At 60.8% G+C, this 15,004-nt stretch overlaps 7 protein-coding genes across 7 annotated transcripts; 6 read left to right on the plus strand and 1 right to left on the minus strand.

Annotated features, from left to right (window-relative positions):
• The first annotated feature begins 2,063 nt into the window (after window positions 1-2,063).
• On the plus strand, window positions 2,064-3,879 carry SPRG_15145 (hypothetical protein). Its single transcript, XM_012354322.1, has one exon. The coding sequence runs from the start codon at window positions 2,087-2,089 to the stop codon at window positions 3,809-3,811; it is 1,725 nt and encodes a 574-aa protein (XP_012209712.1). The 5' UTR covers window positions 2,064-2,086; the 3' UTR covers window positions 3,812-3,879.
• Window positions 3,880-4,552: 673 nt separating this feature from the next.
• SPRG_15146 (hypothetical protein) lies at window positions 4,553-6,622 on the plus strand (the record flags this gene model as incomplete). The annotated part of the gene is made up of 3 exons (XM_012354323.1): window positions 4,553-4,697; window positions 4,783-6,299; window positions 6,353-6,622. The coding sequence occupies 3 exons, from the start codon at window positions 4,553-4,555 to the stop codon at window positions 6,620-6,622; spliced, it is 1,932 nt and encodes a 643-aa protein (XP_012209713.1).
• Window positions 6,623-6,646: 24 nt separating this feature from the next.
• SPRG_15147 (hypothetical protein) lies at window positions 6,647-7,242 on the minus strand. Its single transcript, XM_012354324.1, has one exon. The coding sequence runs from the start codon at window positions 7,230-7,232 to the stop codon at window positions 6,678-6,680; it is 555 nt and encodes a 184-aa protein (XP_012209714.1). The 5' UTR covers window positions 7,233-7,242; the 3' UTR covers window positions 6,647-6,677.
• A 1,040-nt stretch (window positions 7,243-8,282) lies between these two features.
• On the plus strand, window positions 8,283-8,795 carry SPRG_15148 (hypothetical protein; the record flags this gene model as incomplete). The annotated part of the gene is made up of 1 exon (XM_012354325.1): window positions 8,283-8,795. One exon carries the CDS (start codon window positions 8,283-8,285, stop codon window positions 8,793-8,795), a length of 513 nt encoding a protein of 170 aa, XP_012209715.1.
• Window positions 8,796-9,122: 327 nt separating this feature from the next.
• On the plus strand, window positions 9,123-10,721 carry SPRG_15149 (hypothetical protein; the record flags this gene model as incomplete). The annotated part of the gene is made up of 10 exons (XM_012354326.1): window positions 9,123-9,259; window positions 9,308-9,392; window positions 9,435-9,495; window positions 9,542-9,638; window positions 9,687-9,807; window positions 9,853-9,977; window positions 10,029-10,129; window positions 10,179-10,252; window positions 10,292-10,471; window positions 10,519-10,721. 10 exons carry the CDS (start codon window positions 9,123-9,125, stop codon window positions 10,675-10,677), a joined length of 1,140 nt encoding a protein of 379 aa, XP_012209716.1. The 3' UTR covers window positions 10,678-10,721.
• A 34-nt stretch (window positions 10,722-10,755) lies between these two features.
• Window positions 10,756-11,781, plus strand: SPRG_15150 (hypothetical protein; the record flags this gene model as incomplete). Its single annotated transcript, XM_012354327.1, has 2 exons — window positions 10,756-10,971; window positions 11,017-11,781. The coding sequence occupies 2 exons, from the start codon at window positions 10,756-10,758 to the stop codon at window positions 11,779-11,781; spliced, it is 981 nt and encodes a 326-aa protein (XP_012209717.1).
• Window positions 11,782-12,029: 248 nt separating this feature from the next.
• Window positions 12,030-14,998, plus strand: SPRG_15151 (hypothetical protein; the record flags this gene model as incomplete). Its single annotated transcript, XM_012354328.1, has 8 exons — window positions 12,030-12,405; window positions 12,446-12,590; window positions 12,636-12,711; window positions 12,794-13,000; window positions 13,041-13,218; window positions 13,270-13,632; window positions 13,680-13,798; window positions 13,946-14,998. Coding segments are annotated over 8 exons (2,517 nt in total), but the record flags the coding sequence as incomplete, so codon positions are not given.
• Window positions 14,999-15,004: the final 6 nt, after the last annotated feature.

A 15,004-nucleotide genomic window follows, 5' to 3' on the forward strand; every position in this document is an offset into this window, starting at 1 on the left:
TGCCAGGCAGCATTTTTGCTTGAATCGTTTTCTCGTGGTCGAGGCTCTCAAGTACGACTGGGTCGGACGCGCTTGTTGGCGCTGGTTTTGGAGCGTGGCTTCCACGGTACTCTGCACACTTGACGCCATCCGACTCCTCATATCCCTCGCTGAAGCAGTGACTGGCAGCTACAACAGGCTCCATTTCGAGTGTCATCACACTCGATGCCTTGGTGCTATCGAAGAAGCCACGTCATGGCAGCAAACGAAAAGATCAACGCCATCGCATCCGACGCTGCTGCTGCTGCTGGCACTAAACACTGTGGTGCGCTGTTCGTCACACTGAAGACTTGATAGAAAAGCGAAAGTCTTCTCAGGGTCGATCTGTAGTTGCCGTCTGGGACAAGACCCCAAATAGCACGGCAGTCGTATTGTTACGCCAACTAACAAGGCTTGCTGGTCGCGCAGTGACGAGAGCAACGTCATGGGATGGGTACGGACCATAAACGTTTTCTGCCAGTTTGTCTACCACTCAGTCGCTGGAGGCGTTCCCTGACGACAAGGGTCAAGAAACAGTTTATTAACCCTTGCTGACGGCTGTAGTTGTTTGCCTTCATGCAGTAGCTGAGCGATTGATTTGGTCGCATCGCTAGCGTCAAAATACATGTAGGCCACGGCGGCGTCGTCTTCACCGAGCTTCATTTTTGGCGCCCAGAGGGATCGCGACATCGCGGTGGCTTCGAGGCAGAACCTCGTGAACCGCTCGACCCGCCCAAGCATGTACACTACTCACGGCCAACAAGCTTGGACCTTCTATGCGCTGGGACAGAGGTAGGTTTTAAAGCTTTCAACCACGTCTCTCTCTTTTCTCTTCTTTGTGCACCATATTGATGTCGACTTCGGTTCTATACTCCACCCAAGGTTACTTCTTCGACGCCACCCGTTCTTGTGGTTTCTTGTGGCGTCGAATCCAAGTGCAAGAACCAGCCGGTTGGGTGCAGCACGTTAGAAGACGAAAGCATCACCCTGGTCATGCGCGTCGACAATTGCGTCCCTTTGCTTCTTTTTTCAACCCTTTTCAGCCCCGTATCCAGGCGGCATCGAACGAGGCTCTCGGGTGTGGACAGCGAACGTGTGCTATGCATGAAGCAAGTCGCTTTTCGACGCGTCGACCTGCACAAGGAGCTTCAACGGCAAGCGACTGCTCAATCAAATATACGCCCATCGGAACGACGGGTGATTTCGACACCCTTTCTGCCCCCACTCCAGCACCGTTCACCACATGTCTCTACCAGCTGTGTGTGATTCGTCACCGAATCCGTAGGCTGAAAGGCCATGCAACTCTAGCTCTAGGAGCTCGACACCATCGTTCAGCAGCACGATGGTGGACCCACTATCATAGTGCTCTGGCCATGGAGCTTGCCTCGCACAGGTACAGTGCAGTGTGCACCAATGACGCGTCAAGGGCCTGCGTCCACTGTAGCCTAGGTTTCAAGGTGCAAATGGGACCCGTCAACATGTGGTTATCTTTGATACGGCGCCACAGCCACCGCAGGTGAGCGACGCGCACGGTGATAGCTTAAGAGGACTGCCTCAGCATCGCTCCTTTCGATTGCGCATTCACGAGCAAGCGCATGTACCGGCATCGGTGACCACGACAGCGCGTCGACAGTCTTGGGAATCGTCGGCGGCTCGCTGCGCGCGCGGTGGATCTGGCGGCGTAGCTACCACCGTGCGGACTGAGTGGTCAACATCACAACTGTATTGTGCCCCAAGGGAATGGGCAGTGGGGCATGGACTTGTTTTCATTGAAGGTCCGACCTTTCTCGTAGAAAGGACGCAATTCCATAACATAAAAGAAGAAAAAGAAGCCAAGCGAGACTGATAATCAGACGTCCACAACGCAGGGCCACAAGAATGCAAACGTCATGGGTGCGTTCAAGAAAATAACTGGCTTGGACTATGCAGGTTACTCGCACCACGTGGTCTCACCCACTCGGATGCTTCAAGTCCCAGCTGCATTTCTTCCTTCTATACACACACCTCCACTTGCTGCTCACTTTGCTTTTTGCCTCCTCCAGCCCACAAGGACAAAGAACCAAGAAGGATGTTGGCGCAGAAGAACGACATCGCGCTTGCCGAGCGGCTCTCGTACGTGGCGTCGCTCGACGTCCAGGCCGGCGCCAAGGGCGACGACTACGAGGGCGTCAAGACCCCTTTGGATCTCGAAGACGGCGCCCTCCGCGAAGGCGGCGCCCCCGTCTACTCGTCCCCCGAAGTGATGGCGCTCGTGTTCCAGTACGCGGTCATTGGTGTCGTCTACGGCGGCCTCTCCTACATGAAGTACCCGATCCTCACGGGCTACTTCCAGCTCGAAGGCAACGTGCTGAGCTCGGCGTCGGCGCTCATGAGTCTCGGCTGGTCGCTCAAGGTCTTCTTCGGCATGCTCACCGACTGCTTCCCGATCGTTGGCTACAACCGCAAGCCGTACATCTTCATCGGCTGGCTCCTCACGGCCATCATCCTCGTCTTCCTCGCGATCCGGCCGGCCGGCGACGACGCGTCGATTGACGCCGAGAACGCAGCCTCGAACGGCGCCGTCCTCGCCCTCCTCTGCGCCGTTGCTTGTTTCTCGTACATCATGGCCGACGTTGCCCAGGACGCACTCCTCGTCCAGTACGCCCAGCGCGAGCCGGATGCTGTCCGCGGCCGCCTCCAGTCGATGATCTACGCCGTGCGCACGGTGCTCATGGCTGTCATGGCCGCCATCTCGGGCTTCTGCCTCAACTCGACGCGCATGACCGGCGACTACGACTGGGACATTGGCGTCAACGGGTACTTTTGGATTCTGGCGATTCCGTCGGCCGTCAACGTGCCGGTCGTGTGGTTTTTCCTCAAGGACACAAAGAAGGCGGCGGTGCCGGTCGGTGTCTACCTCCAGCAGTTCTGGGACCTCGCGCAGAAGCGCGTCGTGTGGCAAGTCATGATCTTCAACTTTATGTTCTCGCTTTTCACGTCGTACATCGGGTCCACCGCGGGGCCGTACGTCTCTCTCTACTGGGCCAAGGTCGAGAACCTCAACTCGTCCATCATGAGCATCGTCGGCTCCATGATCTTCGCCGTCGTCCTCGTCGCCACCGGCAGATACGGCACGCACTGGAACTGGCGCTACGTGCTCGTGATCACGACCATCTCGGCCAACGCGATTGATGCGATTGTGCAGTTCATCACGGTCTTTGACCTCTTCCGCAACCAGTGGTTCTACCTCGGCGTGCCGCTCACGGAGCAGCTCCCGGCTGGCATCGGCTTTGTCATTGGCACGTTTGTGATCGTGGAGTTGGCCGAACCCGGCAACGAGGGCGTCATGTACGGTCTCCTCACGACGATCACGAACCTCCCGGGTGTCTTCGGCCCGATGATCACCAACGTCGTGTGCGGGCAGTTTGACGTCTCCAAGGCCGACATCAAGACCGACACGGACCACGTGCGGTCGCAGGTCGCGTACACGTACATCTTTGCCTACTCGATGACGGTCATCGGCTGCCTCTGGGTCTTCCTCCTCCCCAACCAAAAGGCCGCCGTCATGGAGCTCAAGAAGACGGGCGGCAGCTACCCGCGCGTGGCGGTCTTTATTTTCTACGCCTTCTTCGCGATCCTCGCGACCTCGATCACGGGCACGATGGCGTCCATGTTCGAGTCGACGGGCTGCACCAAGATCGCCGGCGGCAAGGGCTGCCCCGAAGGCACGTCGCAGCTGTACCTCCTCGGAATCTTTGTGCCCTGCGGCCTCGCGCTCCTCGCGATCGCGGCCAAAGCCTTCTACGCGCGCTAAACAGCGAAATAGTGTCTCGATGCGGATGAGACAAAATAGCCTATGTAATCCTTAAATTTTGTGTTGTGTACAACCAGTGCCTTTGCTTCCCGCCGCTTGACAAAGCAAGAGCTCTGCTGGTTTCACTCACAAGTGATGTTCGGCGAGAAAGCCTACACAACGTTCATTGATTGCAGTCGTCACGACTGGAATGCATGCACGTACCAGGTAGTCGATCGTCACTCTCCTTGGTACGCCTCGACAACAAGCCGAGGATCACGTTCCGAGCGGTGCACTGCGCTGCTTCGAGGTCGCAACGCGGCGGCCAATTGTCTAGGGACAAGGAAGAGTTGCACGACAGCCGATGCACCATATACCATCCCTTCGACGCTGGCGAGTCTGCAGGTCCATTCGCTGCTCTGGACCACTGGACGACGACGTTGCGCAGTGCTTGGCATCTGAGTTGGCACACAGTGGCACACATGCGTCATTCGTACCCTTGCCTTTGTTCGTCGGCAGCATTCAAGTGCCCATATTTCGGACTGGAGCGACGTGCCAGTGAGCCTGGCTTCAGGCTTTTCGTTGCAGCAACTTCCTGCCCTCGCCAGCAGCCGGTCGTCCCGGCCGTCGATGTCGCCGCTGACTGCTTGGGTTTCAACCATCACTCTCATGCGGAATGTAGGTTCAAGTGGCGGAAGTGATTGGCGGAGCTCGGATGAAGTGCAATGTGACGACATCGTCACTTGACAACCTTCCTCGACCATGGCAAGCGTCCAGATCAAGGCTGCCGAAGGCAAGCCCCTTTTGTCCGACACTGGCTCGGCGCCCGCCGCCCGCAACTGGAAGCGCATCGGTGTCGCTGCTGCCGCCGTGGCCGTGGCGGGCGCAAGTGCCTACGCGCTCCTGCGTACCCACGCTACCGATGACACCTACGACGAGTTCTTTGCCAAAATGGAGTCGATGATGGACCGCAGCGTGGACCCGTGCGTAAGACTTTTACGAGTACGCGTGCGGCGGGTGGGCCAAGACGGCCGATATCCCGGCGACCGCCGGCTCGATCGACACGTCGTTCACGGTCGTGCAGCACGCCAACGACCGCATCATCCAAACCATCCTTGCTGACAAGCCGCCGACCATCGGGCCCTTCTACGACGCCTGTCTCAACGCGACAACGACCAACGTCTCGGTTCTGCAGTCGCACCTCGCCGCCCTCGACGCGCTGTCGTCCAAGTCGGACATCCTAGCGTACGCTGGCCAGCTCTACCGGTCCGCCGGCGTCGCCTCGTTTTTGGAAATGGACGTCGGAGTGGACCCCAAGAACGCATCCGTTCAAGTACTCACGCTCGTGCAGGGCGGCTGGACGCTGCCAACGATCGAGTTTTACGCCTCGCCTACTAACCGCGCGCTCTTCACCCAGTACGTCACCTCGTGGAAGAACCTTCTTCGCTGGAACGCGTCGGCGTCGGACCTCTGGGCGTTCGAGTCGGCGCTGACGGCCATCGCCGTACCGAACGCGGCGCTTCGGGACCCGACGGCAACGTACAACAAGATGACGCCAGCGGCGCTGACGTCGGCGGCACCGTTCTTGTCGTCGTATTTCAAGGGCGCAGCGATCCCGTTGACGGCGGCCGACCCAGCGCTTCTCGTGATGACGCCGGCGTTCCTCACAAAGCAAGTGGCCCTTTTGAATGCGACGTCGATGGCGACGCTGCGTCAGTACGTCGGTCTCCGCCTCGTGGCCACCATCGGGCGCCTCGTTGGTGAAGAGCCCCGGCGCATCGACCATGCGTTCGCTGGCGTCCTCGGCGGCCTCGGCGACCTCCCTGCGCGCGACGCGTTCTGTCGCGCCGAGACCTTGGCGTCGCTTCCAGCCTTTGTCGGTGCCGCCTTTCAAGCCGCCGCGTTCCCGGACGCTGTCGCGGCCAAGACGCTGATCGGCGACATTGAAGCAGCGATGACGCGCCTTGTCGAGACCGAGCCGTGGCTCGATGACGTCACGCGATCGCGGTCGCTCGAGAAGATCCAGGCCGTGCGCAACTTTGTCGGTGGCCCGCCGACGCCGCCGACGACGCCCGTCAACATGTCGCCTACCGACTTTCTTGGCAACGCACTGGCGATCACGCAAGACGAGCTTCGCACGCGCCTCGCGCAGATCGGTGGGCCGAGCGACCCGACGCGCTGGGACCTCGGGTCCTTCGAGGTCGAGGCGTACTACGACCCGAGCGCCAACAAGATGGTCTTCCCTGCCGGCATCCTCCAGCCGCCCATCTTTTCCGCGACCGCGCAGCCGATGATCGCCAACTACGCACGCATCGGCGTCGTCATGGGGCACGAGCTCACGCACGGTTTCGACGACATGGGCCGGCTCTTTGACGCCCACGGGCAGCTCACGTCGTGGTGGACGGACTCGGTGGCCGCGACCTTCAACGTCAACGCGCAGTGCCTCCAGCAGCAGTACGATGCCTTCCCGATCGTCTCGATCGACGCCAACAAGACGCTGCTGGGGCATGTCGACGGCGCGCTGACACTGGCGAAAACATCGCCGACAATGGCGGCGTCAAGCTCGCGTACCTCGCCTACGCGGCGCGGCAAGGCCTCTCGACGCCGATGGCGCGCGAGGAAGGGCAGCTCTTCTTCACGTCCTTCGCGCAGGGCTGGTGGTGCCAGAAGCGCAGCGACAACCTCGCGCGCGTCCTCATGCACACGGACCCGCACTCGCCCGGCAAGTGGCGGCTCCAGGGCCCGCTCATGAACTCGCCCTTCTTCGCCGACGCCTTCCAGTGCCCGCTCGGGTCCTTTATGAACCCCAAGGACAAGTGCGTCGTCTGGTAGACTCGAGATAAGACTGCACAATAATGTCATTGCATGGGAAGACTACGTTACACTATTACATGAGCTTGAGATGGCCCGTGAGGTTGTCGACGTCGCCATTCGGGGCGGGACCGACGGCGAGGACGGTCTTCGTATCCGGTGCGATCTGCGTCCGGCCCGCGTCCACGACCACGTAGTGAATGAGGCCGAGCTCCTTGGCACGCGCTGCAAGCTCGAGCATCTCGGCCTCCGTCTCAACCTTGAGCGCGACCTTGGCCTGCCCCAGCGCCTCCCAGCACTCGAGCGCCTGCGGCGTGCGCTTCACTGCGCGCTTGTACGCACCGAGCGTCGCGTGGCCGCACTGCGCGGCGATCTTGCCCTTGCCCATCTTGAGGTCGTTGCGCACGACGAGCACCATCTTGTGCGGCTCCCACTTGAGCGTGTCTTCCTCGTCGCCCTCGTCCTCGCTGTCGTCGCTCTCGGCGTCGTCCTCGGCGTCCTCCTTCTGGTGGCTGGTCACCGGCGCGGGGCTGCGCGCGTGGCTCGGAGCGGTTGGCGCCGGGCGGCTCGCGAGGTAGTGGTAGCCAAGGGCGCCGACAGCGACCGACGCTGCGATCTTGACCACGTCCATGTTGCTCGGTCTGTAAATGGACCAGAGCCCTTGGATGTTACGGAATTTCAGCCAATCCAAGACCGGTATTCGGAATACGCGCCCTGGATTGGCTGTTAAGACAATGCTAAAAAACACCGTAAACACACGGTAAAAGCACCGTGAAAAACACCATTTCCCACATAGGGTTGACACAGCATTAGGCCACGGCGTCCAGTCCCACAGACGCTTCCTACGAATTGACGTAGCTCCGGAAGCTGCTCTGGACCTGCTGGTTACCAGTTGGACTTGGGTGGGAATCCTCTGCAATACGGTCATCGAGAGAGCGGTACGGACTAAGATCGAGAATTGTCACCACAGACAGACTAGTATTCGACACCGTGTCTTTGACTGGGATCGCCGCCAAGTAGCCATTGTGTAGCCATTGTCGCCGTCGGTCGCTGCTCGGACCGTGGACCGACTGGTCTGGATGTTGACTCGTAGTGCAATGTGGCGTCGCTGCACGGAGGCGTTACCAGCTGCGAAAGGCCAGATGCGGTGGTCAAAATTTACACTTAAAGCGTGGTACGTTGGTCCTGGATTTTAAATCCACTAGCCCACCGACTCTGACCCGTACACCGTGTCGTTCGATAGCGCTTGGCTTACACAGGAGCGCGGAATGAAAATGGTCCCGACCTTATTCGATGCAAAATGGCGTTCATGACGGCGTCTTGCTGAGCCAGGGTTTGTGTGACAGATCGCGTTGGCGACGACTGCTTTCAACGACTGCAAAGCATGCAGAACGAGGTGTGTCTGACGGCAGGCAAGGTGGCGGTGTGGCGTCTACTACGAGGACGTCGTGGCCCTCAGCGTGACAACCGAAAACGCCGTTGCACACATTTCTTTGGATCACACTGGCGACCATGAGACGGACTCTCGACGCCGTTGGCAATTAGCAAGACATCGTCGTCACGGCGTGCTCGGTCCCAGGCTCGTGTGTAATTGAAAGACTGCGCAGCTCGGACCCCCGACTTGCGCGGTTCTAATGTTGTTGAGTGAGCGAGCGTCCGATTCATTTCTGAACAACCCACGATGGCCTCAAGCAAGCGCAAAAGCTACAACGACCCGTCGATCCCGCCCGAGGTCCGCGAGCGCCGGCAAGTCTACGACCGCGAGGCCAAGCGCTGTGCGCGGCAGACGTACTTGACGGAAATCGACGCGCTCAACACGACGATCGTCGGGCTCACGCAAAAGCTCCACGCGCTCCGAGGCAGCAGCGCGCTGCCGTGGAAGGAGGTGGCTGAGGCCATGGCGGCCAATAGCGCGTCCAGCGCCTCGACCAACTCGCGGCTCCGGGGCCAGATGGAGGAGCAACAGCAGATCGCGCGCACGCTCTACGAGTGGGCCAAGCAGCACCTGCCGACCGAGAACGACGAGATGCAAGACCTCGAGGCCATGTGGCACGAGGTCGCGAGCCTCGCCGACAGCACCACGACCGGCCACGTGTGCCGCGAAATCGGGTTTTCCGAGCTCCAGACGTTCTTCGACGGCTACGACAGTCAAGGCACAGAGCGCATCTCGAGCCCACACTCGGATGGCGGCTAGAGTTGAACCGCACTGTATGCTAACTTATCACTGCTCTGTCTTTATCACATCGTCTTCAACGGAGCTTGGAGCTCGGTCGCCCAGTAGGTCGAGTTGGATTCAAAGGTGGACAATCGGGTCGGGCGTCAAACTCAAGCGGGTTTTCTGTAGCTTGTACGCTGGTTTCTTGTGCTAGCAAACGATATCTTCGCACACTAATTCAGTACACTCGACGTTGCATCCTGCGCCACCTGGCGAGGACGAGTGGGGTTGATGTGAGAAACGATTTTCACTGTGCAAAACGCAAAAGCCACGCGTGAAATCCCACACGCGTTTTCCATCGCCAGCATGTCGGCCGCTCCGCCCACGTCGACGCAGCCGACGCTCAAGGTCATGCGGCTCTACAAGCCGCGGCTCAACGTCGAGCAGTCCAACAGCCGCGACTTTGAGCTCTCCAACATGCTCCTGCTGCCCGACAGCTTTGGGTACGTGGCGTCGCGCTTGGGCGTGAGGCTCATGGACCGGCGTGCTAGGAACATCTACCTCGGCGAGACCTTTAGCAGCTACATTAGCGTCATCAACCAGTTTGCGTGCGATCTGCAGCAAGTCGGCTTGACGGTGCGCCGGCCATGCTGCCGCGATCTCACGCGTCCAGCCTAGGCCAAGCTCCAGACGCCGACAAATCGCAGCGACCTCGCCGACACGCGCGTGTCCCGCGGCGGTGCATACGGCAGAGTATGCAATAGCACTTGCTTATGGGAGGCTAGGCTCGTCGCCGCCGCCCAACCCGATGCCTTTGCTGCCGAGCGGTGGCAACCTCGACATGGCGGTCGAGTACGAGCTCAACGAAGTCGGCGTGCACACGTACGGAGGCTCTTGTGCCACTCCTCTACCTCGGTCCTCGCCTCGTAGGCTCCGCGTCGGCGTCTCGTACTTGGACCCGATCACGCTCGAGGCCAAGTCGCTGCGCAAGTTTTACCGCTTTAACGTGCTCAACCCGCTCACGATCACGTTCAAGCACCTGCTCATCCAGGTAGAACGCGCATGTTTGTTGTGGTTGTATCGCACACCGATGCAGGAAGAGTCGTTTGTCGAGGCCAAGATCCAGAACATCACGCAAGCACCCTTGCACGTCGAGACGGTCCACTTCCTCGCGTCGCCGCCCTTCCGCGCCGTCGAACTCGCGACCGTCCGAGATCCCGAGTAAATCCCGCTCGTCTCTGTCCAGCTGTCACCATCATTCATTGGCTGTAGAACCGACCGCCAAGCGTACGTGGGGCCGGAAGAGACGCTGCAGCGCGTCTTCAAGGTCTCGTCGCCCCAGCTCGATCTGTCGCTTGGCACGCTCAACCTCGGTACGATCGCATCCCACTGGTCGACATCGTAGCATCCATGTGGTTGTAGGGCGCCTCGAGGTCGCGTGGAAGAGCAGCATGGGCGAGGCCGGGAGTCTCCAGACGCAGCCCGTCATGCGCAAGGTACACATCCTCGCGCACTTCGTGCTAACGACGGAGCAGGTCGGCAGTCTCAAGGAGGCCAGCGTCTCGATCGTGGTGCCAACGCAGCCGCTGCGCGTGGGCCAGCCGTTCGTCGCCACCTTCGTCGTCCAGAACAACGGCACGCGGCCGATGAACCTCCAGCTGCAATTGCGCCGCGAGCTCATGACCGGCATCGTCTGCAGCGCGCTCTCGCACCAGGTACACGACATTGCACGCTCGATTGGACCTTCTGGACCCTCTCATAGAACGTGGGTGTCGTGTCGACCAATGGCTGCACGCAACTGGACGTCGAGCTGCTGCCGCTCATCGCGGGCCTCCAGCAGATCCAAGGCGTCTTCATCGTCGAGCTCGAGACACTCGTCGAGTACCCGCAGGAAAAGACCTTGCACTTGCTCGTCGCCTAAATATAGTAACGATATTGCATCGGGATGACCGAGTTGGTACCCCCCAAACGGTGGTGGCGCAAGGGCGCTGTGGCGCCCATGGCGGCGCCGATCGACTACCGCCTCATGGCCAACACGGTCCTGCACAAGCTCATGGGCCAGCGCAGACGGAGCGCGCTCGCGGCCTTTCCCGCGCTCGAGCTCACGCGCGGCAGCGACCGCTGGCCGCTGCGCACAGGGTACATTGGGTCGTTCGCGGGCGACGACATGCTCCTGACGCTGCACGACGCCCACGTCGCTGGCCGCCACGCCAAAGTGCGTCGACGCGTCGTCTCGGCCAACTGAATCGTCATCGCGTAGGTCACGTGCCACAAGGACGCGTACTTTGTCGAGCCCGTCGCTCAGCACTCGACGTACCTCCAGATTGCAGCGCGGGGCACCCGCCGCGCAGGGTACCCGCTCCAAGAAGGCGACGTCATCGAGCTCAGCGAGCTCTTTATCATCACCGTGCTCGAGATTCAGGTGACGACGGCGACGGCAACCACGGTCGTGCCGCCGCCGCGAGCGGCCAAGGTGCAGTTTAGTCACGTGACGCTTGACACCAAGCCGCCGCAGCTCGTGTCGCTCTCGCCGCCGCTGAAGCTCCAGAAAACGAGTCGCGTTGCATCTCCCAAGCTGCTCGTGCTCCAGCTACAGCGCAAGCCCGAGGCCTTCCGCGTCGCTGCCCACTCGCTGCGCTCGATCGAACCGGTGCAAGTTGCCACGTTCACCGACCATGCGTCCGTGCTCATCGGTAGCCTCCCGGGCTGCGACCTGTACGCGCCGGAGCTATGCCCCATCCACGCCAAAATCGAGTTTGCAGAGGGCGACTATGTGCTCTCGGACGTGGCCCACGGCACGCGGGTCTTTCTGCGCCACCCAGCGCAGATCGTGATCGGCGATCAGCTCGTCCTCGGCGAGACGACGCTGACGGTGGAAGAGGCGCCGTCGCCGCCGGTGCCAACGGCCGGCCTCGCGATAGCGCACCTGCGCAACTCGGTGCGTCGCAAGCGCAAGGTGCACACACCGCTGCACTTGGCGCTCCCCCGCGACAAGACAGTCCACGTTGGTCGAGCAACCGGTTGATATTTGGCCATTTCTTACATTTTTGAGTTTCCACTTGACATATTGATACTAGAATGCGACATTGCCCTCGGCAGCTATGCGCTCAAGCTGCAGCAGTTCTCGGTGCAGAACACGCAGCAGCGCGTGAGCGTTCGCCCGCTCTACGGCGCGCTCAACCAAGGCTTATACTATCTCTTGCACCGGAGGCCGCCACGTCACGTGCACGTATTGGCCGGTCGCTCCACCTCCTGTCGACTGTCATGTATAAAATGACTGGAATAGACAAACAAGCGATTTCGCCGCCGGTGGTGGCGCGCGGCCTCCAGCTCCTGCGCGAGACGGTGCTGCGAATCGGCAACTCGGAGCTCGAAGTCGTTGCGATCAAGGAAAAGCAGGATCCAACGCTCTCGCAGGGCATGCAAAACAAGTACTGGAACGAACGCATCGCGCTCTTGCAGCAGCTGCCGTGGCTCCTGCTGCATTCGATCCCAAACGGACTCGCCGAGATCACGCACGTCGCCTACCACGCCAAGGAGGTCGAGTTCCGCGCCGGCGAGAGCATCTACAAGCAAGGCCACGACGCCTTGAACGCCTACATCGTCCTGCAAGGCCACATCATTCTGCACCGCAACGGCTCGCGCGACGGTAGAAACAGAATGCCTCCTCTCGCTCACATCGCGCGTAGGCACGTGCAAGTACTTGGAGCAGCTCGGACCGGGCGACTGGTGCGGCGAAGTCGCGCTGCTGGGACCACCCGCGCGCCTCGTTGCGGCATACGATACGCATGCGATCGCCCAGACCAACGTCGTTTGCGTCGTCTTGTCCGCTCGGTATGTCGCATAACCAGTCTAGATCGCTGCAAGCTATTTGGCTAGTGAGCTCTACTACATGTGTGGCAACTACCGCGAGCTGTACCAAGTGCCGCTGGCGCGGGGCATCGTTGAGCGGGAGGTTCTACAATCACTCAAAGATCTTCGCGGCCTTCAACTCGTCTGATGACTTCGGCGAGTCCTTGGCTCATGCGCTGGCGTAGGTGTGCCCGACGCTCCTACATCGCGTTGGCTTCAAGCTCAAGCTCTTGAGTTTTCCAGCCGGCACCGACTTGAGTGCGCAAGGGCTCGGGCTCTACTGCCTCGTGCGCGGCTCGGTGCTCTGCAAGTGCGAGGCCGAAGAAACAGTGGTGCGCGCGGCTTGGACGTGGTTTGGCGAGCTCACGTCCCTCGCGTCGCCCCCGCTCTCGGTACGACTTCGATCCCATCCGATCTCTTCGAGCGTCGTAGGTGCACGCGCAAGACACCGTTGGGTGCTACACACTCAGCCTCGAAGAGTACAAGCGGTCCATTGAGCTCAGTTTGATCCCGCCCACGCGCAACGACCCGCGACTCCAGGTGGGCACGCGCGACCGCGGCCTCTCCCGCGCCGACCTCTCGCACGCGACCGCCAAGAAGGAAGCGTCTGGTGCGGATCTACCGCCATCGCAATATGAAATGTCGACAATTGTGAACGTAGTGCACTTGTGTCTGTCGCCCAAGCTCGGCGACGCCAGGCCATTCTGGATGGCGACCTTCTCCGAGCACATGGCCGACGCGCTCATCGACGAGGGCTCGGGCAACGTCGTCACAATGGTCCAAGCCGACGCGTGGCGTCAAAAGAAGCGCAATGTGCACCTCCTCCAAGCACGACTGCAGCACCTCCACGAGACGGACAGCATCGAGTACGCACTCGTGCTCTACGTGCTCTCCGGCCCCAAGCGCGGCGACGTCCACGTCGTCTACAACTGCGCCGTGCTCGGCAACGACCCTGCCGTGGCCTCGATCGTCCTCAGCGAGCGCGATATCGCACCGGCGCACGCGTGGATCTACCACCGCAACGGTACTTCTACCCCTTGCACTAGCAATGGAGCGCTGACGTGAGAGCAGGCGCCTACTTTGTGCAAGACCTCGGGACCTCGCTGGGCACGTACATTCGCCTCAAGGACAACGAAGCCACGTCCGTGCGCGTCGGCGACGTCCTCGTCGCGGGCGAAACCGAGTTTACCGTTCTGGGCGCGCCCCCGACGCACCCCCCGCGCACACCTCCTCCTCCTTGTCGCGGTGTAGTGTGCAGTAGTGTAACATGACCACCCATCACGGCCCTTGTTTACGCGATTGTCCAACGGACAGACCTCATGGTCCGCGTCCGTCAGTTGGAAAAAAGCATGCGCTACGGACGCGAGCTCGACTGCCTGTCGCTGTCCCTCGACACAAGCAAGCTCGAGGGAGCGTACGCGCCAGCAACACCCGAGGCATTGGAAGGCGGCGCACTGCGCGGAGGGCCGCCGCCCGTCTACTGGAGCGCACCGGTGTTGGCCCTGCTAGCGCAGTACGCTGCTGTCGGCCTTGTGCAGGGCGGCCTCGCCAGCATCAAGTACCCGATCCTCACGGGCTACTTCCAGCTCGAAGGCAACGTGCTGAACTCGGGCAGTGCGCTCATGAGTCTCGGCTGGTCGCTCAAGGTCTTCTTCGGTCTTCTCTCGGACTGCTTCCCGATCGTTGGCTACCACCGGAAGCCGTACATTGTTCTTGGCTGGCTCTTGACTGCGATTGTGCTGGTGCTTTTGGCGGCCAAACCTTCAGGAGCACCCGCGCCAGATACCAAGGCGGCGGCCAACGGCGCCGGCCTTACGCTTCTCTGCGCACTCGCGTGCTTCTTCTTCATCCTCGCCGACGTTGCTCAAGATGCGCTCCTCGTCCAGTACGCGCAGCGCGAGCCGGACGCTGTCCGCGGCCGCCTCCAGTCGATGGTGTACGCGGTGCGCGCGCTCTTCATGGCGCTTATCTCGCTCGTCTCGGGCGTCTGCCTCAACTCGACGCGCATGGCCGGGTCGTTTGACTGGGACATTGGCATCCAGGTTTTTTTTGCCATCCTCGCGGTGCCCACGGTCTGCAATTTTTTCGTTGCTTGCTGCTACCTCCAAGACGAGGCCAAACCCCGGGTGCCACTGCGCATCTACGGGCGCCAGCTCTGGACGCTCACGCAGAAGCGCGCCGTGTGGCAGATCATGATCTTCAACTTTGTGTTTGGTCTCTTGACGAGCAGCGTCGGGTCGACGGCCGCACCGTACGTGGCCTTGTACTGGGCCCACGTCGAGACCCTCAACGCGGCGCTTCTGCAAGTCGCGGGGCATGTTCTTTTTGCTGCCGTGCTTTTCGTGATGGGAGCATACGGCACGCACTGGGACTGGCGCGCCGTGCTCGTTGTTGTT

The sequence above is a fragment of the Saprolegnia parasitica genome (genome assembly GCF_000151545.1).
Source record: "Saprolegnia parasitica CBS 223.65 unplaced genomic scaffold supercont2.156, whole genome shotgun sequence".
Lineage (NCBI taxonomy): Eukaryota > Oomycota > Saprolegniomycetes > Saprolegniales > Saprolegniaceae > Saprolegnia > Saprolegnia parasitica.